This window comes from Tursiops truncatus, chromosome 13, assembly GCF_011762595.2.
Source record: "Tursiops truncatus isolate mTurTru1 chromosome 13, mTurTru1.mat.Y, whole genome shotgun sequence".
Classification (NCBI taxonomy): Eukaryota; Metazoa; Chordata; class Mammalia; order Artiodactyla; family Delphinidae; genus Tursiops; species Tursiops truncatus.
The window spans coordinates 65,401,636-65,429,329 of NC_047046.1; the positions used below are offsets into that span (position 1 = coordinate 65,401,636).

The 27,694-nt window shown below is 46.9% G+C and overlaps 2 protein-coding genes across 51 annotated transcripts in view; both read right to left on the reverse strand.

Annotated features, from left to right (window-relative positions):
* Window positions 1-4,985, reverse strand: part of CFAP53 (cilia and flagella associated protein 53) — a 67,885-nt gene extending 62,900 nt beyond the window's left edge. Inside the window, exons 1-2 of the mRNA XM_019937060.3 lie at window positions 4,752-4,985; window positions 471-700 (exon numbers count right to left, since the gene is read on the reverse strand). Of these exons, the coding sequence (XP_019792619.2) occupies window positions 471-700; window positions 4,752-4,985 (464 nt within the window). The remainder of the gene's footprint in view (window positions 1-470; window positions 701-4,751) is intronic.
* On the reverse strand, window positions 21-22,985 carry LOC101339409 (methyl-CpG-binding domain protein 1). 50 transcript variants are annotated; one of them, XM_019937047.3, is made up of 18 exons: window positions 22,777-22,984; window positions 21,427-21,560; window positions 15,159-15,273; window positions 14,897-15,063; window positions 14,729-14,811; window positions 14,517-14,557; window positions 13,994-14,140; window positions 13,772-13,900; window positions 13,534-13,608; window positions 13,284-13,403; window positions 13,132-13,200; window positions 12,373-12,540; window positions 11,699-11,998; window positions 11,468-11,605; window positions 10,983-11,117; window positions 10,838-10,899; window positions 3,302-6,150; window positions 21-700 (listed from the first exon to the last, which is right to left on the reverse strand). In XM_019937047.3, exons 2-17 carry the CDS (start codon window positions 21,534-21,536, stop codon window positions 6,078-6,080), a joined length of 1,932 nt encoding a protein of 643 aa, XP_019792606.1. In that variant the 5' UTR covers window positions 21,537-21,560; window positions 22,777-22,984; the 3' UTR covers window positions 21-700; window positions 3,302-6,077. The 50 variants fall into 50 exon arrangements, with proteins under 50 accessions (XP_019792606.1, XP_073646813.1, XP_019792602.1 ...); XM_073790712.1 differs by adding an exon at window positions 7,644-7,938 and having other exon boundaries at window positions 13,772-14,140; XM_019937043.2 differs by having other exon boundaries at window positions 13,772-14,140; window positions 22,777-22,985.
* Between the last annotated feature and the right edge of the window lie 4,709 nt (window positions 22,986-27,694).

Here is a 27,694-nt window from a genome sequence, read left to right on the forward strand (position 1 = left end):
AGGAAATTAAAACTATCATGCCACATTTCACTAACTGATTTTTATTTTGTTAAATCTGATTTCAGAAGTACACGTTCAGTCATAAATTTTGTAAGAAGGAAAGATCGTTACAGTATTCCATAAAATAAGACTAGTTGCCATTTAAAGCAATAAAGATACTAATCTATGCCATGTTTTATTTGATCACATACAGATGAGATATGTAATGTATATCTTCAACAAAAAAGCAAAATGAGCAGATTTTAATTAAAAATAAAGAAATCTGAAACAATATGTTCTTTTGCTTTCTATCAAACATAGGTTATCACAAGTGAAAATAGAAACAAGCAATAGCTATTGGTTTGGTAGGAATATGCATAGCTCAGCCATGATCCTTACTGTAAAAATTCACTTGATTTTTGATTGATCAATCTCAAACTGTGGTTTTAGGAATGTTTCAGAGTCTGGATCAGCTGGTTTACGAGCCTTACTTATTTCGTCTTTCTTCAGTATTGATGATAAACCCTTGCATGGCATCCTTGACTCTTGCTTTCACAAGACTGTCCACAAACTTGCGGTCATTGTGCTGGTCCCACTCAACTTTCAAGCGATCCCGCTCGTTTGACTTAATGGAAGCCAAAATAGCATGATGCTTCTGATGGCTGCGTCGGATTCTTTCCAGATGATGTTTAGCCCCTTGGCCTTTGGGAGGCTTGGCTCTCTGAAAACAAATAGCAACTATCACTTATGATAGACCCAAAATCAATTGCATATTTTCAATTAATCATGACCTCCACCAATACTCATATTAATCAAAACTTGGTATATAAAACTAATACATCCTGCTACAACTGCAAAAAACTTAGGTGCCTAAGATGTAACTTGTTTGATTCTTTGAACCTATACCTAAGATGTCATCAAATCAGTCTCAAATATTTCTCAAATGCCATTTGAGTAAAAGTTCATGGAATTATAAAGTTAAAAATTTGAACAGGGCTCCAGAGATTATCTAGTCAATAGATAATTGACTAGATAATCTCTGGATTATCTAGATAAGTTATAACTTAACAATAGATAAGTTATTTTCTCAAAGTGCTTTAAATAGTTAGGGCAGGCCTGGATAGAACAAGAATTAGAGGTCTTCTAATTCCTGACCTTGATCTTGCCACCAACTACCCCACATTGTTTCTCAGGGGTGGACAACATAGTTACCAACATAAAAATTCTTTCAATTAAGAGACTACTATCTAAGTATAAGGATATATCAATATATAACAAGTTGTGACAATGAAAAACCCTTTACTAAGAGGGAAGCAAGGAAGATAGAAAGGGAGGGAGGGAAAGAAGGAAAAGAAAAGGGGGAAAAAAAAAAACCCCTAGTGGCATAACTTTTTTCCTATTTCTATTGTGCCCAGAAGTTTAATGTAAGAGCTGTGCTCCTGACATTTTGGGGTAAATTGAATTTCTGTAAATATGTTCATTTTATACAAACTTCCACCAGAAAGTTGGAAATGCATACATCATTGTGAATACATATTGACACATTTAATAAAATCATATGGACTATATCTTTTTCATTTCTGTATTCCTAGCAATGAACATGCCTACCAGCATCAGGTTCTCAATATGAATGGGAAAGATGAATGAATGAAACAATGTTTATGGGTGGGCTTGATGTGATTCCTGCTCCTCCTGGGCCACCATGAAATCCATGGTCTTGAGCTTTGTATTTTCAGCCAGTTTTATCAAATCATCCTTAGGTGAGTAGTGAGACTCTGGTGTGCTGATTCACAGTAACAAAACTTTTTTTTTTTGCGGTACGCGGGCCTCTCACTGTTGTGGCCTCTCCCGCTGTGGAGCACAGGCTCCGGACACGCAGGCTCAGTGGCCATGGCTCACGGGCCCAGCCGCTCCGCGGCATGTGGGATCTTCCCGGACCGGGGCACAAACCCGTGTCCCCTGCATCGGCAGGCAGACTCTCAACCACTGCGCCACCAGGGAAGCCCAGTAACAAAACTTTTAACTCATGTGGCAGAGTCAATCTGATCATTTACACTTAGAATTGGGACTTGGTAAGGGAATCTCCTAGGGAAAGAAAATAAACATGTGAAGATAGCTTCATGAAAAGATTCAGGGCTCAGGGTGTATATATATATATGTATATATATATATATATACATATATATATATACATATATATATGTGTGTATATATATATATATACACACACACCCCTAGATTAGTTGAACAAGATAATACAAAACTGAGGTAGGTTGGAGACAAAGGATGATGTTGAGGGTTACATCATGGGAAGTAGCTAATTCATATCCAAATTATTTAGAGCCTAGATTTAGTTAACAAACTACTGTTCTCTAATACATAAAACATTTTATGAACGTGGATTCAGTGACAACAAAGCAGAGCTGGGTCAAGACTGCACCCTGGGCAGGATATACATAGGAACTCACGCTCCCAGTAGACAAATGGGCTGAGAACAGGAACCAAGCACCAAGGTCATAAGGAATCAATTGTCAAATTGTCAGGGCAAGAACCAGGTTCTGAGGTACATTTTGACTGAAGAGGGGGATGGGGGTGGAGGGTGGTGAGAAACAGCCTGAGCAGTAGCTGGGGATTAGGAAGCACTTTAAGGCTTGGGCATCCTGTGTAGGACTTTGTGATCAGGAAGGACCTTATCTCTGGATGAACAGGTATGATCTGGAGTTCTCTAACAATGAGGTGGTGCCAATCCATGCAGAGTCTTAGCATTATGTAATCAAAACCTGTCCTGTTTAACAGAAATATAATATAAACCAGATATATAATTTAATAACATTTTCTAGTAGCTGTATTTTAAAAAGTAAAAAGAAACAGGGGAAATTAATTTTAATAATATATTTTTATTTAACCAATATATCCAAAATATTATCATTTCAACATGTGACTCTACGCATAGTTCAAGTGCTCAAAAGCCATTTGTGGCTAGTGGCCACCATAATGGACACTGCAACTCTTAAACCATGCTAAATTCAGAACAAAGGGTTTAATAACTACTCTGTACTTTCAAGGTCACTGAAGGCTTTTGTTACTGCAACATCTCAAATTAGTTTCTACTATTACAGTTTACAGTTTAATGTCTTAAAGAATGATGTCTTACAGCCTAGGTTTGATCCTGGCCTCTACTGATTACTAATTGTGTGATCTTGAGCAAGTTACTTAATCTTTTTAAGTCTCAGTTTTCTCACCTGTCAAAATGAGCAAAATAAATGTCCTCCTAAAAAACTATTTCAAGAAGTAAATAACTGGGTTCCTAGGAGGCACTCACCAAATAGCTGCTCCTTTTGCTTCTCCATTACTTCAGACATTTCATCTTTCACCAACTTCTCCTGGAGGAATTGTTTAGCATCCAAGTCTCATCTCTGGTGGCTTTAATTCTTCTCCCACCACAACTCTGCAACCTCTAACATCCACACTTCTTATCACACTCTGACATCTGAGATACACCAGCTCTGACCTCTTCCTTTTCCTCTTTATTCTTCTATAAGCTTAAAGTATTCAATAGGCCTCCTTCTCCGGTTTGGTGGTAATTTGGTGGAACAGAAATCCTTATTGGTTCCCAACACAAGTAATATCACCTGACCAATGGCCCAGCCCCTGATCTCAGTGTTCGCGTACAGAACCCAAAGTACATCAATTTCTGTCCCTCATAAAGTCTGTCTATAATGATCACCTTGAACCGTACAGACTGTAAAAGACTCCACTCTACTGATTTCCAAACCCAGATCCTACAGTCCCTGGACCTAAAAAAGAGGGGGCATTGAGAACTGCTATGCGCACTATGGACCATAATAAAACTGCACCCTTCATTATCCCTGATATTTCTTCCACAATGTTCCAACACAGACAGTATAGCACATCATTACATACTGTGTTAACCTTTGATGGTTTTGTGCATGAGCAAGTTGTTTCTGCAGTTAGATGATAAGCAACGTGAAGGCAGGGATCAGACTTCTAAAGAAGGGTAAACCTCCCAGGGTCACTGTATTCACCCCTGTATTTTCCAGAGCTGTGCACACAGCAGGGGCTCAAATAATACCTCTATAATTGCCTGCCTACACGTGGTTTTCTAGCCTGTAGAAACCAGTGTGTAGAAACAAAGGTGCATGGACCAAGCTTCTGGGGTTCTGAGCAGGATCTGCAGCACGCAGCATTCCCCTGGCCTCCTACCACCTCCCCTGCCTTAAAGGCAACCAACCTCCTATTCCCAGGCCTGCAGGGACGCTTCTGTTATGGTTGAGTCAGCAGAGAAAGGGCTCTATAACCACTCACAACCCCTCACAGCCCAATACTCCTTCAACACACGATTTTCCTAGGCGTGTAGAACTAGCCCAAGACCGTACAGCTGCATCACTGCCAGCCCAGACCCCAGATTTCCTGCCGCCTGACCCAGCACCGTTTCCTTGACACACCCTCCGCATTGCAAAGGGACGACCTCTTTCAGCAGTCTTGGAAGACTGAAAACTCTCAAGACCTAAAGTGGTGTTTCTCCAAATACAGAAAGTAAATATTATATGACGCGGGGGGTTGGGGGGTAGGGAGGGACGGAGTACAAGAGCTAGGCAAGAGACCTTATCCTTCCCTCTTTCAAAATGCAAGCTGCTGCATCAAGCACCTGCTTCCCTCGAGAGAGCCCCTGCTGGGGGCCAGGGTGGGCTGCGCTGAGTTGGGGGAGACGCAGAAAGCGGTGGGGTCCCGCACACACATCCCGTGCTTACCACGATCACCACTTTGGGAGTGGGGCCCTTAACCTCCCGCTGTACGATGCCAAATCGCTGGCTGTACATTTTCGAGTCCCCTCGGGTTCGGGGCGACGCCCGCCGCGGTTCCCCAACCACAGCGACCTGAGGGACCAGATTCCGCGACGCAGAGGTCCGGTTGCCATGGTGCGCCTCGCGGGGATCAGGGCAGGTGAGGGGGGCGGAAGTTGGTCCCGTCACCATGGTGACCATAGACTCCAGCACTCACGACTTCCTCTGGGAGTGGAAAAGCTGAGTCTGCGCAGTCCTCTCCCCGCCCTCCGCCAGGCCTCCCGCCGACCTCACTCCCTTCTTCCAGGGTTCATCAAATAGCAGAAAAAGAGCCTCCTTAACCCGAAGTTTAGTCGAAGATCTAACTACATTCCAATTGACTTTTCTATTTATATCTTGTAATCGGTCTAAAAGCATGAGAAAGGTTAGTGGGCATTTTGTTGGTAGGCTAAAATTTGAGGCCATCTCCAAGTTAATCTTCATGACATAAATCATCACAAGACAACCTTATTCGCGTAGTTCTTTACAGGAATTTACAAGTTATTTTCACACATAAAACCTCTGAGCCTCACAAATATCTTACAAGATTGATGGAACAGCGGGTATTATCCTCATTTTACAACTAAACAATTAAAGCTGAGAGAGCCTGTTTTGTCAGCCAACTCAACCAGTAATGACAAATTTGTTAATAAAATCAGGAAACCGGGGCTTAGACTTGAGGTACCCTAGGATGGGGGGCAATCAGATGGGCTGGTACGGCAGTGACACGACCTGGCTGGGCACAATAAAAACTAGGGCCAGGGGTAGGATGTGGATTAGAATTGCAGGTGATCGGGCTCTGAGATTCCGGATCCCAGGCAGGAAAACAACACAGGTCAGGAAACCTAGAAGGGGCCCTCAGCACAGGTGGAGACCACAGCTGTACTTCTGGTCAAGAGCAAGGTGGTAGTTAATACCTAAAAGCCAAATAACACTTTGGTACTCTTTCTATAGTGGGGGTGAACATAGAACCATCACTACAACACAAAAAAAAATCAGCACCTAGTCGGTCACTGACGTGTAATAACCAAAGTACAAATAGTACTGTGCATCCCATCTTAAGACCGCAATTTACGGTAAATTAGCATTGCTTAATCATTTGTAATGCGCCCACTTCGGATTTTGTAGGCAGTAATGTTTCTAGGTTTGGACTCCATTTCCTGAATTGCTGGTTCAGGCTTTCAGCCACAAAACAGTGTCTCTCTTCTCTTTCAAACTTTCTTTTAATAATTCTCTCATTTTGTCTTTTATGTCCTATAAAGCTTCTTCCTTCAACTGCAGTTCGGAAAAATACTCATTTTCATTTACTGCTAAGAGTTTACGTAGCCTGAAACAAACAAAAAAGAAAGAAATTAGATGGTTGTCTCCGTTCCCTGGACACGGTCCTGAGGGCCAGTTCCTTGATCTTCGATTCCCACTGGTGCCTGGCCCGCCGGCTGGTCTGGGTGGAAGCACCCTGACACCACACCCTTGGGCAAGAGAAGCGACGAAAACGCCCTCGGCCTAGGAGCGGGTTTTGGTAAAAGCCACTGAGATCCTTGGGCGCCCGTCGGTAAGTAACCTCCGAGGTCTACAGCCTGGAGTTTTCAGCGAGACAGGGGAAATGGACCCTTTGCAATACCCGGCTGCCCTGCACATCCCAGCGTTGGTCCTGAGCTCGTCTTGCCGCGCCCTCACCCTGGGCGTGTCCCGTAATTTAATTCCGCTTCGGTTTTACCTGTTGAGCCACTTTGTGAAGAGGGGATTCGGCTTCCCACCGTGACGGCTCGGCTTGGGAACAGAAGCCTGGACCCAGCGGAGGCCACGCCCACGCCCCAGGGCCGCCCAGGCAGGCGGGTGCGGGGCAGCGTCTCCCGAGCCCCGGTGGGAGGACCGCGGTCCGGGCGCCGGAGCTCCCTGGCGGGCCTATTCAGTGGGTGGAGGGGCTGGGCCAGGAGCCAAGCCCGGTGAGACGAGGCTTTCAACCAAGTCTCAACCTCCTGGGAGGCCTAAGAGAAGTGATTCACCCAAGGTCCACGGACACAACCTGACCTTGCTCTTGCCACCCACTATACCACTTTCTCAGAGGCAGTCAATCAACACTTAAGCACCATCAAGAGTCTCCAAAAGAAACACTAAGTGTATAAATCAGTAAACGGGACAATAAAAATCATTTAAAAATAATTTTAAAATAGAACAGCATAGAGATAGAAACTATTTATATTATTTCCAATGCCTATTGTGCCCCAACAAGGTTCACGCAAGGGCTGTCCTCCCAACAGTTTCCTGAATTCTGTGTTTTCACCATTAAATTCCACGATAAAGTTGGAAATCCATTCACCATTTGTAAATACATATTGATGTATTTAATAAAACTGCATGGACTATATCTTTTTCATTCCTGAATCCCAGTATTAAGTACAGTGCCTACCATGGGCCAGGTTCTCAATACTCGAATGACACAAAAATAGCCGAGACCAGCAAGTTTTTTCTGGGTGGGCTTGACAGAATTTCTGTACTTGCTGGGGTCACCATGAAATCCATGGTCTTCAGCTTTGCATTTTCAGCAACGCAGCTTTATCACGTTATCCTTTATCCTCAGGTGAGTAGTGAGACCCTTGGGAGCTGATTCATGGCAGGGTGGCTTTGTAACGTGTCACCTTGACTAGGCTACGTTTCCCAGTACTCCCTTCCCCGTACGCTTCCGGTTAGGATGGGCCACAAGAGACATTTTGCGTGATATCTGGAGGGCAGAAGTGAAGCAGCAGCACACTCGGAAGGTTGGTGCAGGGGCACCAGGCACTGTTGCAGTTCACACATGTCATTTATCTGCTGGCTCACCTCGTTGGTATGGGGCAGCAGTCAGGCCTGCAGCCAGGCCTGCAGCTGCTCCACCTTCCCCAGGATCTTCCTTCAGCTTCTCTAATTCCTGGCCCAGATGCATATTTAACTCTGTGATGAAGGGCACCAGCTTCTTCTGCAGGAAACCCACATCATCGAAGTTGGAGGTGGTGAGAGGCTGACATGGGTTCCGGGCCATCCGCGTGGTTTGCAGCTCGTGCTCGTGGGCGCCAGTGTCTCCTCGGTCTCCCACTCTTTACATCCATCTTCCCTTCCCGATTGCCTGCCCTGCAGACTTCAAGCTCCAGCATTAGATGTAAAAACAACAGCCTTGCAGAGACTGTTCAACCAGCTCCCACAACTGCATAAGGTCAAATCCCTACAATAAATCTTTTAATATACATATTTATATGTACATATACACATAAAATCTTTATATTAGTGGTGCTGCTTTTCTGACTGTATCCTCATACACACAATAACCAAACTCTTATCTCATGAACCAGAATGCTATTCAAATATATTTCACTTAGGACATCACTGTCAAAATACCACTAGAATACTAGGGTTGAGTGGTTGGATCCTTGTGGGGGGGGAGCAAAACAGTATCAATAAAATTATCCAGTCTTGCCTCTGGCTGAGGTAGGCAGGGTGAGGCAACGGAAGGAGAAGAGGAGGGTGGCAGAGGGCTATATAATGAGTTAAACTAGAGAAAAGTTTAATCTACATCTGAATTATCTAAAGCTGCAGAGCTGGGACTTGAGTAAGGCAAGCAAAGCACATAGGCTACAAAATTTAAGGAGGGAGGCATGCACTCAGTCCTGCCACTGTAAAGCTAACTAAGTGATGAATCACAGGTCTAATTTTCTTGGCACTTTATGCAGAATTGGAAAGTGAGGCAGGGCTGAGCCAAGACTGGCCCTTAGGCAGGACGTGAAGCAGGAACTCGGACTCCTAGTAGATAGGGGCTGAGAGCAGAAACCAAGCACAAAGGTCACCAAGGGACAGGGGATTCGAGTTGTGAGGAATGATGAGCCAGGCCAAGAGCTTTACTTCTGAAGGCTGCTTTGGCTGAGGACGGGGAGTGACGGTAACAAGCAGCGCCAATGGGGAAAGATGCCCTTTGGGTTTGAGGGATCCTATGCAGCACCCAAGGCCTGGGAAGAACCCAGTCTCAGGAGTTGCGGGTGCTCTGATAAGGTGGCACCATCCACAATGGCTTGGTGCTCCCTAAACCACCCTAAGGGCAGCAGTGTTAAGGGATTTGTTATAAAGCTTAGAGTAATCCACCTTGTTTTCAAGGTCACTGGAAACTTGCGTTAATATAACATTATTACACACTATTAGATATAGGTTATAGTTAACAGTTTAGTGGCTTAACTTAGGACAAGGCTTTTACAACCTGGGTCTGATTCTAGGCTCTATCAATATTAGCTGTTCGACACTGGACAAGTTATGTAGTTTCTCTGCATCTCAGTTTTCCTGTCTGCAAAAATGGGCAAAACCAATGCCTTTCTAGAAAGATGTTTCTGAGGACTAAACTAGGTCCATGGGAGGAACTCACCAAATAGCAGTTCCTTTCCTCATTTATTCACATTACATTCCCAACTGCTGTCTCCCTGAGGAAATGTTTAGAGTCACGGCCAGGTCTCATCCAAATGTATTTAAAATTATTTATGATGATGGCTTGTTTAGGCTGAAGGTGGCTTTAATTACATCCCATCCCAACTCCCCCCATCCTTAATATCCACACTTCTCAGGCTCTTGGGATTTGCACCGGTTGGAGCAGGTGCACCAACTTTCTACTCTTTTCCTTCCTTTTCTGCTTACTTCCTCTATAAGCTCAAAGTACTGAACAGGCCTGCTCCTCTGGTTTGGTGGTAGGTTTTCCCAGTTCCTACTGACTCCCACACAAGCCCTGGCAATCCATCTATGGTCCAGCCTCTGAGCAGATCAGTGTTGTCTCTCATAAAGTCGGTCTGTAAATATCACCTTGAGTCCTACAGTCTGCAGAAGCCTCCAGTCTACTGCTTTCTAGCTCCAGGTTTTTTAAGGTCCTTGGACCTAGAGAAGAGGGAGCAGGTCTGTATGTTGAATGAGGTTCCCTATGTGCAAAATGGAGCATCACAAACCATTCCCTACTCTTCCATTTCCCCTTAATTTTCCCTTCTCTCTTCTAAAATCTTCCATTACAGACAATGTAGCACATCAAGCACATCATTACCTTCTCCGGTAATATGTAATGACTTCATGCATAGGGGAAATAAGTCTCCCCGGTTGGATTATAAGCTCCCTGACGGCAGAAATCCTGTATCTTCTGAAGGATAAGCCTTCCAGGGTCATTGATTCACCACTGTATGCCACACTGCAGTGTACCCAGAAGGGCCGCAATCAGTACCTCAGTACTTGCCCAGGTGCAGGTGGAGAAGTCTCTGGCCTGCAGACACTAGTTTGCAGGAACAAAGGAATCCAGGAGTTTAGGCCAACAGGTTTATGTTGCCTGTGTCTGGGGCTCTGTTCAGGGCTGTCAGCAGTTCTGCAGGAGGCAGCATCCCCCTGTCCTCCTCCCACCGTCCCAGTCCTTACAGGCACCTATCCTGCCTTCTACTGCCACGCCTGCGGGGACAGTCCTGTGCAGCAGCTAAAACAGTAAATGACCTCAACGGGCTCTGGAAAGGCTGAAGAAACACAGCCTAATCCCTTCCACAGAGGATACTCCAATTGTATGTGGATCCAGATCACAAAGCCATCTTAGGACCCAGGTCTCCTGCCCACCCACCACTGCCCAGCCCACCCATTCATCTTTTGGAGACTCCACAGGCCTTCAAGACCCCGAATGATAATTCTCTGAATAAGAATTTATATATTAAGCCTGACCTCTGTGGATTTTCTTAGGGATATGGGGACAAGGCTTTCCTTTTCTTTTTCTTTCAAATCTCATCACAGGTCACCAAATCCTCTCCCCCCATCACCTCCCGTAACCATCCTCAAGAACAGCCCTGACCTGGACCTCAGGAGAAATCTCTAAGGTCCTGTACGAACCCCGTCACTGACTGTGACAAGAGCAGTGGTGTGGGGCCTTTACCTCCCACAACACCATGCCAAAACGCTGAGTGTACTTTTAAGACTCAGGGCCCACATCTGACAGGCACCCCACCCAATCCCATCCCCACCCCTCCCTGTGGAGGGCACACCTTGGCAACCAGACTGCTGTGTCCCGGAGGCGGGTTCCACCCAGGCTGAAAATCTCCGTGATCTGGGGAAGAATTAACACCAGGGTCAACATGGCTGGTGGGGCTAAAGCAGGGTCAGGAGAGTGAGGTGTCCCCCAGCACTGACCACGGGCGTGCCAGCCCCTCCTGCCTCCTCCTCTGGGGCCAAGTCAGCGGTGGGGTCATCCTTGTTCTCCTCCTCCTTGTCCTCCTCAGGGTCAGGTGGCTCTTGCTTCACAGGTGGCAGGCCTGGGTCTACTGCCTGGGGGAGGTGGAAAACGGGCAGTTGTCAGAAGGGTAGGGCTGGCCTGAGGAAAGTGTCTCTATCAGCCAACATGTCACTGTGCTGACAATCCCACTTCTGTCACACTTGAGCACAGAAAAACCATCTCTCTGCCTACAAACCTTTCCCATTCCTCACAGATTTCCATTCTTCTGTTAGCTGGGCAGCAAAGCAGGCAAAACTAGTTGCCTGGGGAGGGTGGGGCATCTGTCAGACAGGCGGGATGATTCTGTGAGAGGCTGTCATCAGCACACTATTACTTTGCTCAAAGAACCACCATCATGGCTCACCATCACTCTGCTCACAGACCACCCATCACTGACCCCCACCTTGCTGGGGCAGCCAGGCAGCAATACAGGAGAAGTCAGGATGGCTGTGCCCGGTGTCCAGTCTTCCTGGGCATCCGCCTTCTCTTGCTTCACCTGGGGTAAGGCCACGACCCAACTCAGGCCAGGGCACTGGGCCTCCTGCGTGAAGGAGGATGGCAGCAGACTTGGTCCCAGCTTCCCCACACGAGGCTGGGTGGGGTCGGGAAGGGCAGGATAAGGTGGGACCCTCACCTGTAACAGAGCCGCTGTGGAGGCTGGAGCTGGGCCAGGCACCTGCACGGGACTGCTTGCACCCTCCCGTAAGAACACGAGGTCGGTGCCAGGCGGGGGCAGCACAAAGCCACTGCCTGCTTCCTGCTTCACTGGAGTCTGGGCACGGTCTGGCTGGGCCATGGGCGTGGCCAAGGGAGGCTTCGGGGTCTGACCCAGACGGGGCCTTCGAGCAGAGCCAGGCCTCTTTCGACGCGGGTAAGGTGCGGGTGGCCCGGCGCCATCCTCGGAACCTGCCCAGACACTTGGCAGCAGCCGCTTCTGTGAGGAGAGATGGGGTGTTATGGCCGCTGGGTACGATGGCCAACCACACTACCCTGCCCCGATCAATGTGCCTGTGACTCCGCTTCCCCCGCCCCCGTTAATCCCAGCACAGAGTCTCCTCAGGTATGAGCCCCTCGTCACCGAGCCTGCTAGTCTCCTGTTGGCAATGCCAGTGCCACCCAGATTCTTCATTTATCTCAGCACAACGTCAGCTAATTGCTGGCGGAACCCCTTGCCCCACCCACCGCTCCGAAGCTGCAGGACCCATCTGGCCGGTCCCCACCCACCTACCAGGCCGGCCCATCCCTCTCAGGCACCGGGGGGCCTGGCACTGATCGCCCCACCCACCTGACCCATCCTACTGCACCCACCATAGCAAACTGCAGGCACTGGCGCCAACGACACTTCTGGCGCTTCTGGTTGCTGCCCCCGAATTTGGGCTTATCACAGCAGAAGTCGCAGTGGCCACAGTCCATCCGCCGCAGGCAGGCCGCACAGGCCCCACACTTGCGGTTCTGCCGACGGTTCGTGTAAGGCTGCTGGGGAGCAGAGGGACGGGGGACGCTGTCACTAGGACAGTTACAATGCTGCTCCTGTTACTCCTCCACTAGCCCCACTGGAGGGAACTGGCTGGACACTGGTCTTAGCCTGACTCCCCACTAGTCACACCTCAGTGTCTGCTAGTCGAGCACCAGGCAGTATCACTGTACCGGATCGCCCTTGATACCACGAGGACTGTGGCTGCTCCAGCACGGTATCATCGTTCTGTCTGCTAGTCCCCCACTAGCTACCAAGACAATGTCTTTGACCCCCATCTCCAGCAGGATTTTGCTGACACTCTTTTAGCTCCCATCACTGCACCTGCAACATCTGCTCAACCTGCGTGAACTTCAGTCACCATGTTCCTCTATTAGTCCCACTAGAGTGCTGGTTCATCCGACATTAGGTACTGTCAATTCACCTGTTGATCCCATATTAGTGCCTACCCCACTGTCTGCTCATCCCACACTAGCACCCATCACTGTGCCTTACTATTCCCTTATTAGGCCCATGGCAGCATCTGCTTCTTTGGGGTTAACCAAGTGCCCTGGGAGAGTCTAGGCTTGTCCAGGTAGGGTGAGGCCACTCACTAGCTCGTCCTCGTCTACACAGTAATAGATGAATTCAGCAGGTGGCGAGGGGGCCAGGGCTCTGGGGTGCTGCAGAGGCAAATGGGGTGGGGTCAGGGCAGGTAGTGGGTGAGGTTACGGTTGTGCCTTCCCCCTGCCCACCAGGGCCTCACCAGCTCTGGAGACTCTGGAGGCTGCGAGGGCGGAAGTGCAGGCAGTGGCTGGGTTCGGGGAGGGCGCCGCCGGGGAGCCACCTTGGAGTCGCAGCCTCCCCTGCGGCGGCCGTGTTTACCCTGAGAGAAAGCCAGAAGGACAGTTTAGGCTTGGTGGTACCAGGTAGACACAGGACCACCTGCTTCCCCAGAGGTGTGCAGAAAGCATGCATGTGGGACAGGCAGGCAGAGGGTGGGCCGGGGCACTCACAGCAGGGGGAGCCACAGCTAGGGGAGGGCGTCGTTGACATCGCTGATGGTGGCGGCGGAGGCGGTGTGCAAGGTGCTGGCAGACAGGGGCAGGCGGGGCCGAGGAGGTGAGCACGGGACGGAGGAGAAAAGAAGACATGAGGTGGGCAAGGCCAGGTTGGGAGGAAGCAGCGGCAGCTGTAACAGTACAGTGAGCTCTGCCGCGGCCCACCAGCACCGGCCCCTCCAGCCTGACTCACCCGCAGGCAACGCCGCTGGACGCACCTCCACTGGCGCCTGAGACCAGGGCGGGGAGGGCGAAGGCAGACTCGACAACGGCCACAGTCCTCTCGGGTCTGACAGCCCCGGCACACTCCACACCCTCGGCTCTGTGGGGGGCCGGAGGTGTGACGCATGGGGCCAGGGCTATGAGGGTCAGGAGTGCAGGTGAGCCTCGGGCCCACCCCACCTGCCCGACTCACCCTTTCCACAATCCGGAGGCACCGTCTTCGCTCACACTTGCAGAACAGCCCCGAGGCCACATCATGGGGCAACTGCAGAAGGCAGGTGGAGCAGGCCCCACAGTCTTCTGTTACCTGGCAGGCCGCACACTCCCCGCAGCCCACACGCTGCCAGGAATGGGCGGGGCAAGGTCACAGGTCCAGGCAAAGTGGCTCCAGGAGCACTGCCCCTCGTGTGTCTACTGACCCCACACTGGCCCCCATCATCATGTCTGCTCGTCCCCCATTTGTCTCATCACTCACTGTCTGATGACTACTGATTAGCCACCATCATTGAGGCCATAACGATGTCTACTGTTCCCCTGTGAACCTCGTCACTGTGTCTACTGATTAACTCCCATTACTGTCAGCTGACTGTAGCTAGCTCCCTACAAAATGACTCTGACACCCTATGGATCCATCACTGTTCCTTCGAACTCTCACCAGCCCCTATCACATCCTGCTCCCACCGCACACTTGTGAGGAGGAAGCAGGTCGTGCTTACCTTAAACATCCTCTGCTCCCGGTTGAAAGCAATTCTCTGTGCTGCAGGGAGGAAGAGAGTAGAAGAGAAATGTAAAGGGAGCATCAGATACCTGACCTCATGACTGTCTCCATCCTGACATCTACCATTCAATCTCCAGCCAGACACCTGTGTCCTAGCCTGACGCCAAGCCTGCTCCGGCTCTACCTCCCAGTGCCCCAGGGGCCACTCACCTCGGCAGTCCTTGCACAGAGTCTTGAGTCGCTGCCGTCGGGTTCCATCCCCTGAAAAGCTGATTCCACAGTTCTCACAGCACCTGGGACGGGAAACATGGGCGTGGGGCCGAGTGCACCCCCAACCACAGCCCTCGTGGACCTGGCTCACTTGAGGCTGACACTCACCCAGGCGCAGGAAGTGAGGCTGGGACTGTGCCAGCATCAGCCTTGGTCTCATCCCTTGGGGCCTCCTTCCTGACTTCGCTCTTCGAAGGTCCAACCTGACGTTTCTGAGCCTTGGCTGGCTTCGAAGGCTTCTTCCGCTTCCTGCTGGGGACGGCCAAGGAATGGGCCTGGAGATAAGAGCAAGAGCAGGAAGATGTAAGTCAGCGGGTGGGTGTTAGGTGGCTCAGCCACTCCTGCCTGGGTATCCCACACTGTACAGTACCTTAGGGGCTGGATAGCACAGGATGCCTTGTTTGAAGTCAAAGAGGGTGAGATCGCACGCAGGGCCCAGGTATCGGGTCAGCTCAACTTTGCTTCGGATCCTGTCTCCTGTGGGGCTGGGGGTGGGCCAGGACGGGTTGGTACCTAGGTGGAACCACTGCCACTCCACCCCGACAACCCTCCCACTGGGCTGGTGAATAGGCCTGCAGAGCTGGTGGGATACAGGAGGCAGCCTGGGATCAGCCTACGAGCCCCGACCAAGTAACTACCCCAAATAATCCTGAACAGCAGGAAGATAAAAGGTGTATAAATACCAGCAAGTATACAAACAGTAATAAGTAATATAAATGTAAACAGATGTGCATGTATTTATAATGTGTACTACTAGTGGTATTCTATGTAAGTGAAAATAAACACAAATAGGAGCACAAATACATTGAATAATGTAACTGTGTTAGCATTACATACTAAATACATAGACAAAGAAAACTTATATAAGACACAAACAAATGTTTTAAATATAGCTGGCCCTTGAACAACACAGGTTTAAACTGTGCAGGTCCACTTATGCATAGATTTTTTTCAAGAAATATACTGGAAAATTTTTTGGAGATTTGTGACTATTTAAAAAAACTCAATGAACCACGTAGCCTAGAAATATTGAAAAAATTAAGAAAAAGTTAGGTGTGTCATGAATGCATAAAATATATGTAGTACTAGTCTATTTCATCTTTCACCACCGTAAAATATACATAAATCTATTATAAAAGTTTAAACATCAAAACTTATTTATCACACACTTAAAGACTGTATGTGGTACCATTCGCAGTCAAGAGAAATGTAAACAAACATAAAGATGCAGTATTATACCATAACTGCATAAAATTAACAATAGTACATATTGTACTACTATAATCATCTAACAGCCACCTCCTGTTGCTACCGCAGTGAGCTCAAGTGTTGTGAGTATCTGCTTAAAATGCCATGGAAGGCTAATCATCTCCGAGTGAGCAGACTGTTTCTCCAGTAAACTGCACATCACAGTAGAAAGTGACCCCTTGCAGTGGTTCTCATGTCATTTTCATCGCGTTTAGCGCAATACCGTAAACCCTGAATAACATCATGGGACCCATAACAAAGTGTAACTAGCGATGCTGGAAGTGCTCCCAAGAAGCAGAAAAAAGTCATGACATTACAAGAAAAAGCAGAATTGCTTGACATGTACCATAGACTGAGATCTGCAGGTGGGTGCCCTCCAATTCAAGATTAATGAATCCAGTTGTAAGGACTATTGTAAAAAAAAAAAAAAAAAAGGAAATTCATGAATCTATCGCTGCAGCTACACCAGCAGCTCGAAAACCTTGTATTTTTTGCAAAACACCTTTTTATCTCGCACTGAAAATGCAGCTCTTATGTGGATGCAGGATTGCTATAAGAAAGGCATACCTATAAATTCCAATATAATTCAAGAAAAAATGAAGTCACTGTAATGACAGCTTAAAGCAAAAGGAAGGTGAAGTCTCTAAAGCCAGAGAATCTAATGCCAGCAAAGGATGGTCTGATAATTGTAGAAAGAGGTTTGGCTTTGAACGTGTCAAGATAACAGGAGAAGCAGGTTCTGCCAACCAAGGGGCAGCAGACAAGTTCCCAGACGCCATTAAGAAAATCATTGAGGAGAAAGGATACCTGCCTGAACAAGTTTTTAATGCAGATCAAAGTGCCCTATTCTGAAAAAAAAAATGCCAGAAACGATATATATTAGTAAGAAAGAGAAGTGAGCAACACGATTTAAAGCTGGAAGGGACAGGCTAACCCTACTGCTTTGTGCAAATGCAGTCAGGTTTATGATCAGTACTGCCCTTATCTATAAAGTTGCTAACCCTAGAGCCCTGAAGGGAAAAGACAGACCCCAGCTGCCAGTCTTTTGGTTGTACAAGAAGACCTGGACAGCGACAACCCTTTTTTTTATTGGTTCCATTGATGCTCTGTCCCTGAAGTCAGGAAGTACCCTGCCAGTAAGGGACAGCCTTTAAAGTTCTTTTGATATTGGACCACACCCCTGCCCACCCAGAACCCCATGAATTCAACACCAAAGGTGTCGAAGTGGTCCACCTGCCCCCAAACACAATGTCTCTAATTCAGCCTCTAGATCAGGGGGTCATAAGGACCTTTAAGGCTCATTACACACAGTACTCTACAGAAAAGACTGTCAACACTATGGAAGAGAGCCTTCATAGACAGAACATCATGAAAGTCTGGAAAAATTACACCACTGAAGACGCCATCGTTATAGAAAAGGCTGTGAAAGTCACCAAGCCCAAAACAATAACTGCTGCTGGAGAAAACTGTGTCCAGATGTTGTGCATGAATTCCCAGAATTTACGACCAAGTCAATCAAGGATATCATGAAAGAGATTGTGGATACGGCAAAAAGGGGGGAGGGGATGAAGGGTTTCAAGACATGGATCTTGGATTCAAGAGCTATCAGACACCACACCAGAGGAATTAACACAAGACAACTTGATGGAGATGAACGCTGCCGAACCAGTGCCAGATGATGAGGAAGAAGACGAAGAAAAAGGAGTGCCAGAAAAAAACTGACATTAGACAATCTAGCAGAAGGGTTCCGATATTCAAGAATACTTTGACTTATTTTACAACACGGACCATTCTATGATATGGACACAAACTAAAGCAAACAGTGGAAGAAAGATTGGTACTGTGTAGAAACATTTTTGGAAAAGTGAAAAAGCAAAAAGGTCAAACAGAAATTACCATGTACTTCTGTAAAGTTACACCGAGTGTTCTGGCCCTCCTGCCTTCCCTTCCACCTCCTCTCCTTCTGCCTCTGCCGCCCTCCTCAGCAAGACCAAACCCCTCCTCTTTCTCTTCCTCCTCAGCCTAATCAACGTGAAGACAACAAAGATGAAGACCTTTATGATGATCCACTTCCACTTAACGAACAGTAAATAATCATCAGGCTGTACAGTTAATACTTACCTATCATGTTTGTGCGTGGGTATCTTTGTGTGAAAACCTAACAACTGTACGGCAAGAACTGTATGAGACGTTTCATCACCCAAGTATTCATCTGTGCGAGACTTGAAGTGGATTGCCTATACTTACACAGGCATAAGGTGAGAGATATTTAATATAAACTTAACATGTTAGTTTTCTTACTGTTTTATAACTTTGCTTTCAAAGAATTACATTACCATATGGTATGCCTCTCTCTCTGGCAATCAGGGAAACTGCCTATCGTCACAGGTAAGTCGTTTTTAAAAATGTAACAATGTTCCCAATACTGTATTATGAATATGATTATAATACTGTATGCCATAAAAATTTTACAATTCATTCATTAGTGTACAGGTGAGGCTACCATGAAGCAATCCATGAAGCAATCGTATCAATTATAGTACCCTATCATAAAGCAATCATATTGCTCCTTCTTAGTTATCAATGCATGAATTGTTATACCTGTAAATAAACATAAATTTTTCAATTATCTTTTCATTTTTGATGTCTGGTATTAGTAATATGTATAATATCTACAATGTTTTGTATCATATAAGACAATATTGATGTAGGTACTGACATACAAGCAATTCATCTTGTAAACAGATGATGTAAACTTATGGTATTGATAAATACAGTACAGTACTGTAAATGAACTTTTTCTTCCTTATGATTTTCTTTTTTTTTGGCTGCACCACACGGCTTGCAGGATCTCAGTTCCCCGACCAGGGATTGAACCCGGGCCACAGCAGTGGAAGCCCAGAATCCTAACCACTAGGCCACCAGGGAACTCCCTTATGATTTTCTTAATCTCTTCTCTAGCTTATTTTACTGTAAGAATACAGTATATAATATATACAACATACAAAATACGTGTTAACTATTTATGTTATCGGTAAGGCTTCCAGTCAACAGTAGGCTATTAGTAGTTAATTTTTTTGTGTTTTTTTTTTTGCCGCGCCACATGGCACTCAGGATCTTAGTTCCCCCACCAGGGATTGAACCCATGCCCCTGCAGTGGAAGTGCACAGTCTTAACCACTGGACCACCAGGGAAGTCCCCAGTAGTTAACTTTTTAAGGAATCAAAAGTTATATGTGGATTTTCGACTGCACAGGGGATTGGCACCCCTAATCCCTACATTGTTCAAGGGTCAACTGTACACATATAAGTAAGTGTACATATAGATATACATACAAATACATATGTAAACAAATAAATGCAACTACATACAAAACAAAGTATAAGTAACTGATGTTGGGAGACAATATTCCACAGGTCTCTCACATTTCTACATGTCTTTCAAGAGCAGCATTGACTATCCTTTGTTATGAACTATCTTTTCAAGGATATGTGTACAGCATCAGCCTTGGAAGATAAGAGATAGGGTGTCCTTCCAGAGCAAAGGGAAGGCATCCTTACTGTCCTAACATTATAAAAGACTGGATTCCTTAAGCTCAAGGTTCCTCTCCTACAACACAACCCAGTGCGTGTGTAGGTGCTAATTAATTACTCTCTTCATGTCACCCTGTGGGAACTGGCATTTGGTGAACTGGCACAATAACGATGACATACTGGATACTGCTAATGCTGTGAGTAATAAACTGTCTTTCATCTCTGAACCAGAAGCCTCATATCTCCTACTAGCATCCACAGAACCACGACACATTCACTTGCTATCTTGCCTTAATTAGGGTAAAATCTCTGGCCTTTTCAGTTCTTGATCATTGCACTTACATTTATAAATTTTGAAAGTTTTATAAAAATTGTAAATATGTGGATAAACGTACAACTAATATAAATAAACATATGAACATTTAAAAAACACCATATGTTTATTTATAAACATATAAATAAGTGTAATTGTAGGTACAATTTTACTATATTCCTCCAAGGAAACAACAACTTACATACAAAAAAAGTTTAAGAAATTTAATAACCGTATCACTAACATATTCTAAAAGACCTTAAATCCTTAAATGTAACTGGTTTATAAAAATGTATTTTCATGTATTTACAGTCAATTCTCATTATTCACAGTAATCTGTTCTATAAAGTCACCTTGAACACTGAATTAGTGAGTACAGAACCACTGCTCCTAATGGAACTACAGGTTAGGTTCCTGTAAGCCTCTGGTCACATTTTGTCAGCTGATCAGTATGTAACCTTGTTTTACGTGTGTTTCTGTTTAAAGACACCCTGCTTAATACAGTCCTCTTACAAATAATTAACTGCATGGTCTTTGAATGATTTAAAGCCAGGAGCTTTGGAAGCCATCTGTGTTATATAGGTTCCTTTGTCGATGTAAAACAAGCCAGTCTCATCAGCACTGAAAACCTACTCTTCTACATAACCCTTTTCCTGTATAACACTTATCAGGTGTTTTTTAAATTCTTCCACAGTCTCTTATCTGCAGAACCTGCCTCACTTGCAAATTTAACACATTTCACGATGTATCACCTTCTGAAACGTGTGAGCCAGCCAGCACTAGTTGAGACAGGCTTAACATTTTCATAACCCTGGGTAACATGACTGTCAATGTCCTTTGCTTTCAGCCTCACAACGCTGTCCACTACACTTTAATCATCATCTCATGGTTCCGCGAATTCAGCCACTTTAACACCTTTTCCTTAGCTTCATCAGATACTATAGATGTTACTTTAGCACTTTCTGGAGCAGCCTCATGTACTAATTGGCAAATTTCCTCTTCTTTTTCTAGATATACTGCCTTTTTGATTTATTAACATTGAACTCACAGCCAACAGCACTGCAACTCATGCCTGAACAAAACTTATTTAATATGTATTTTCTGCATATTGCACATCCCCGACTTCTTGCACTTAGAACACTGGACAGCACTTCAACACTACACTTGGGGGCAACTACAAACAGCAAAATCACCATTAAAAAGTACAAAAATGCAAAAAACAGAACACTAAATAGACCTCAAAAAGGATACTTGTTTACAGTACAAGAGCTAAAATAAGAAAGCCTCGTGCAACCTCGGCTGGGAACACATGCATCAGGTGACTTATTTTTCACTGCTCTGTGCATATCCACAAATGACCATGAAAGCACAGTGAGTATGACTTTGGGGGTACAAACAAATTTTAGTAAGCAAATTTGCAAATATGGAATCTGCAAATAGTAAGGACCAACTGTATATGCATAATTTAACCCCATCCCCTGATTTCACCCTGCCTAACCAGGCTCAGCCCTAACCCCTGACTCTGTCCACAACCCACCCAGTACCTCTGGTAATAGGTGTCTGAGCGTCCACAGGTGGCACCTGACTTGCGAAAGACCTCACGGCGCTTCCAGCCAGGGCCCAGGGCCGGGCAGTCCAGCCAGTCCTCAGCCATGGGGCCACAAGAAGGAGCAGCGGCCTGCAACATGGAGGGGGCAGTGGGAGAAACTGAGGCTCTAGGGAGGAACATGTTGTGCCCCAGGCCGCACAAACCCACGGATCTATTAATGCTTGTTTAAGATCTAGGACCTGCCACAAGCAACTGGCCAATGTAAGGAAGAGAAAAACCCCCATCCCCACTCCATTCTTCCCTGTCCTGGGCCCAGGAGCTTGTCATTCCCCCCACTTCTTGACCGGGTAGCCCCATCCTCAACCTAAGGGTCTCCATCCTCAATGCATTCCTCACTCTCAGCGTCCTAATCCCCAATTCCCCCCCCAGTCTCAGCTTGAGAGACCTCAGTCCTCCCATCCTCAGCGCAAGAGGCCCCCATACGACTCGTCCCCAGACCCAGGTCCCAAACTCTCCCTCAGTATCCTAACCTCCCATTCATTCCCTTCCTTGACCCAGGAGTCACTAATCTCTCTCTTTCAGTCTTTTAACTCTTCCATTCCTTCCCTGTCTGCTGTCCTCTTATCCTGCTACCTCAGTATTATTGCCTCGACTTCCTCTGTGTCCTCTGCCACAGAGCCCCCAGCTCCTCCATATCGTTGACAACCTCGCCCACCTTATTTTCCCTCTGTCGGTGCTCTAAGCCACAATTTCTTCCCAAGCCCCCAAACCTCCCTATTCCCCTCTTCTGCAGCTAAAAAGTTCCCTTCAGCGTCCTCATCCTCCCATCAGCTTTAGACATCCCTTCCGCGTTTGAACCCCCCCCCACCCCATTCCTCTCCTCTTGGGCCAGGATCATGCCATCCCTAACTGTCAGCGCTCTGACCCCCTATTTTTCATCGTCCTCCATATGAGACCCCCGTGCCTCCCTTTCAGCATTCCAACGCATTTCTCCCCGTCATCAGCCTGAGAGCCCCTCATTTCTCCCCTTGAGCGTTCTGGACCCCCATTTCTCTCTCCTTAACCTGAGAGGCCCCGATATCTGCCCTCAGCGTTCGGATCCTCCCCTATTCCTCTCCGTCCTCGTCCAAGACCCCGACACTTCCACCTGTCAGTCTTCTGAGCCCATTCCTCCCCGTCCTTCCCCTAAATTCCCCCATTACTCCCCTTCAATATTCCGACGCCGCCATTCCTCCCACTCATCGGCCTGAGGGCCCTTCACTGCTCTCCGTCAGCGTTCTGAGCCTCAATTCTTCCCCATTCTCCGCCTGAGCGGTCTCCATTTCCACCCCCACGACTGTCTCACCAGCTCGGCTCCCGGCCGGTACCTTCCACCGCTCTAGGTCCGCTGACCCATGGCGAGGGTCCCGCCTGTGGCTCTCGCCTTGCCCAGCTCCTCTTCTTCCTCCTCCGCAACCGCTTCCTCAGAAGCTGTAGCTGTCGCCGTCGCCGTCGCCGTCGCCGCCGCAGCCGCCGCCGTTCGTTGCTCCAGGAACCGGATATCCGCCGCCCAACTCTCGGGCTCCGCCCCCTGGCGGGACGCCTGCGCGCTAATACCCCGCCTGCGCGAACCCTTAGCAGGGAAGACTCCACGCCTGCGTGCTGAGTCCGGTGGAGGAGCGTGCCCCTTTTAAAGGGACCTGCTGCGCTTGCGCGCCGACGTCCCACTCAGGCCGGCGCCTCATCGGAGACTTGCAGCGCCTGCGCACCTCGCTTCGCGCCCCTCCGTCCATCTCGTTCTCGCCTGCGCTCTCCAGTCCCAACCTAAGGGGAGGAGGGGGATTGGGGTTCCTGGTCTCTGTTTGGTTGGCGATCTCCACAAGGAGTAACTGGGAGGGAGGAGCGGAGAAGGCTGGGGTCGTGCCAGAACACTCCTCTCGCGCCTGTTACCTTGGTCGCGCCTGTGCTCTACCGTTCCTCCTGTCAAGGAAAAATTAATCAATAGTCGATCTAAAGAAGAAATAGAAAATTTTATTTGAGCCAACTTGAGGATTATAATCTGAAAGACAGTGTTTTGGAAAACTCTGAGGACTGTTCCATCTGTTAGAAATGGAAGGCACAGTTATGTACATCTTTGAGACAAAGGATCAAACATCAAAATGGCACTGACTTTTTTTTTTTTTTTTTTTTTTGGTGATACGCGGGCCTTTCACTATTGTGGCTTCTCCCATTGCGGAGCACAGGCTCCAGATGCACAGGCTCAGCGGCCATGGCTCACGGGCCCAGCCACTCCGCGGCATGTGGGATCTTCCCGGACCGGGGCACAAACCCATGTCCCCTGCATCGGCAGGCAGACTCTCAACCACTGCGCCACCAGGGAAGCCTGGCACTGACACTTTACATTAAGTTAGCCAAAGGTGCTGTATGGCTGAACCACACTGACTCCATTTTTTCAGTTCCATCATAGGCCCACAGTCCTACCCTCCTCCCCTTTCTCTGTGAAGGAGCTTTAGCCTACTCAGAAGGAATGCACGAGCGCCAGAGAAGTTCTCTATCAGCTTTTACCCTTGCCTTCATCTGATATGAAAATTCGAAGAATGCCTTTTGCTGACGCAGATGGTTAATGATTTGTGAGGAATAATAGTCCTGAGACCCCTGGGAAGAGAAAAAACCCTGGTTCCCGTTGGCATGGACGTGCTTCTCCCTTAGTAGTGAAATGGAGGGCTAACCTGAGTAGGCCCACCAAATTTAACCTGCCTCACTTGCTTTTAGTTTGCTTTTAGTTGATTTTAAACTAAACTCCCACTAGCTTCCTTATATATAACATCCCTGACATATGGGTCACTGTAGTAATGGTTGCTTAAGTTGTTTTTCAGGAACTTGGAGCTAGTTCTTGCCCGATTCAGACCGGTTGAGACTACTGACAATCTAACTGGACCTGCATGATGACCTTTTAACATCAGAAGGCCCAAAACTCCACCCTCAGAACATGCTAACACTGCCAGTTTTTGAACATGTGTCCTATGAAGAACCATGAAGCTTGACTACACTTGCACAGATCACTGATTACCTCGCTTTTCTTATTTCCAATCACTTTTCCCCATGCCTCAGACCATCCTGTCTCTTTATCCCATAAATATTCCTAAAACCTATCTTTGGGAGGTGGATTTGAGATTCATCTCCTTGTTTGGCTGCCTTGTGAGTAAAGCTTTTCTCTACTACAAAGCTTGGCATCTCAGCGTTTGGCTTGCTGCATACAGGGAAATGAATCTGGCTTGGTAACAGTAGTCAGATTCTATCCTTAGCTTTGGCCCCTTTATATAATCCTGTACCACATTTGGAGGTGTATAGTGCAGCTGTGAATGATTCCGGATTGAAATCTGCCCGATCCTACCTGTATGTAACCTACCCACAATAAACTTCATAATTGTACTTTATGGAGTTGCCTGCTTTGTTTTTCAGTCTCAAAGTTTCTTCTCAGTTCAGGGGATTTATTCAATAACCCTGTCTTCAAAGAATTGGCGAGCCAGCCAGGAGACCAAAAATGAAATAGGCATGGGTAAGGGGACCATGTTGGGAGACAGCCTGTTGTCAGTGGGGGAAATCCCAGGATGGCCAGCCTCTTCCATGTGGGTAGACTTAGCCAAGTTTTTGGAATGCTTCAGACTAGTGTGTGAGTACAGGGACACCCCCAAAACGCTATAAGGGTTACTGGAGATTCTAACCAAAGCAGTAGGTAAAGAGAAGCTAAGGTAGGAAATTGAACATGTTATAGCCGCAGTAGTGTGGCTGCTGCTTTGGGCCCTGTGACTGAGTGCAGAAAAAGAACTCCGACTCAGGCAGGAACTAGGGGAAAACTAAAGAGGCCCTGGCACTAGAAAAGGATCTAAGAGTGTTTGTTTCTCTAATTCAGACCTACTAGCCAAAAAGGTACAACAACAAGAGGAACACCTAGAGGTCATGGTATGCAAAGTGGCAAAAATGCAAGGGTGGCACCATCCAACAGGGTGAGGACCATTATCTCACAGGAAAATTGGTATCCCAAACGATGGGATCTATGGTGTAATGATTTCTCTGAGAAGGGAAATATAGTTGTTGAAGGGGAAGATGACCTAAAGGCTTGCCCCCTCATTCAAACAAAGACTCAGGCAACCCGTGAGCCCAAAGATGAACAAGAAGTGATACCAACTAGCCAAAAGATAACTATGAGGGAGTATTCTTCTGCAGAAGTAATTGAGTTGACAGCCAGGTTCAAACAAAAGACCAGGAAAGGAGTAACTGCATGGTTACTCTGCCTGTGGGACAGAGGAACAGATAGTATCGTGCTAAATGGCCTGGAGATGTCTAAACTAGATTTGGTGACAGCACAGCCAGCCCTGAGACAAAGGTTATATGCTGCTGGAATGGGAGGGAACTGAGGATGGTGGCTAACTTGGTTACTTGGATTAGGGCTGGGGTAAAGCTGCCCTGGCCTAACAAAGGAGATGTCCCATCTCCTCCATTACACTGGAACTCCATGGAAGAACTACAAGACATCATTAGAGAACTGGGAATGAGACATGCTATATATCCAGACAACTTTATGGGGCCAGATGAAGAATAATTTATCTCAGGTATGAAGGGCTGCATCTTACTGTCTGCTCCTGGAGTTTGGTATGACACCTTAGTATCAGTTCTGGCACCTATATTCAGTAAAGTGATAGCTCTGGTAGCTGCCATTATAGCAGATCTCAGTGAAACAGAAAGAGTCCTCCATGGAGGAAATAGAAAAGTAGACAAAAATAAAGAGATAAAAGAGAAACAAACAAAGGGTGGAGAATAAGCAGGGAAAGGACCAACCCAGGTATCACATAAACAACTTTGGCAGGATTTAATGTTAGCAGGGACTCCAAAGGAAAACAGTGATAAAACATTGACAACAACAGCAAAACCAAAGAACAGAAAACCTAATTCAGTCCTGTCATCTTTGTAGAAGTCCCTAGCAGAAGACAAACAAATTACTCCTCTTTCTACTGACAATAAACATGTGGCAATGCATCCCAGTGTCCCCCGCTAAAAGTAGAATGCCAGGGGTGGATTGTCCTCTCACTGAGGAACTAGGTGTAGGGCCAACGTTTCCCTGTAGTGCATGCAGTGTGGGAGTGACTGGAGGCTTCATGTAGAATTGACAGTTTATTGGTCCCACATAAACAAACAGTCTTAGCATTGGTAAATACTAGAGCTGAGTGTACATTGCTGTATGGCAAACCCTCTAAATTTCAGGGAGAAATATGGGCTACAGACAAACATGGGGGTCAAACTATTCAAATAAGACAAATCAGATTATATTTCCAAATTGTCTGTTTGCCAACCTGGCTGTTCCACGTATACATTTCCCTGGTACCAGAATATATCCTAGGTGTTGATGTTTTACAAGACCTAGATTTGACCACCACCACTGGAGAGTGTCGCCTTCACACCAGAATGGTGACACCAATGTTGGTAGGCCATGCATGTCCGTTTACCCACACCCCACTGTATTGTTAATGTCAAACAGTATAGGCTGCCTAGGGGCTATGAAGAGATTACTGCTACTGTTAAAGAACTAGAAAGGGTGAGAGTTATCAGACACTCCCATAGCAATTATAATAGCCCAGTGTGGCTGCTAAAGAAGCCCAACAGGACTTGGAGGATGACTGTTGATGATAGCCAATTAAATAAGGTGGTCCCTCCCATCCATATGGCAGTTCCCAATAATGCTACTATTTTAGAATATCCCTGTGATGAAAATGTTTTATTGTATGCTTGACCTGTCTAATGCGTTTTTCAGAATTCCTTTGGATGCTAGCCCTCAAGATCAATTTGCCTTCACCTGGGACAGGAGGCAATGGACCTTTCAGGTCTTGCCTCAGGGTTGTTTACATAGTCCCACCATTTGTCATGGTATGGTCTCTCAGGACCTGGAAATCTGGCAAAAGCCCCACTCTGAGTCGGAATTATCTTATACTGATGACATTATGTTAACCTGTGATGACTTATCTCTCCTCTCCTAAGCTGCTGCCCCTTTACAGACACATTTACACAAACCAAAACCAAGGATGGGAAATAAACGCTGACAAGATCCAGGGACCTGAGCAATCAGTAAAGTTCTTCAGAATTGTCTGGTTGGGTAAGACAAAAGTTATGCTGGCTGAAGTTATTGATAAAATCCGAGCCTTGCCCACTCCACAGTTGGTCAAGGAATTACAATCTTTGGAGGGGGGGCTTACTAGGTTATTGGCATCTGTTCATACCTCATCTGGCAC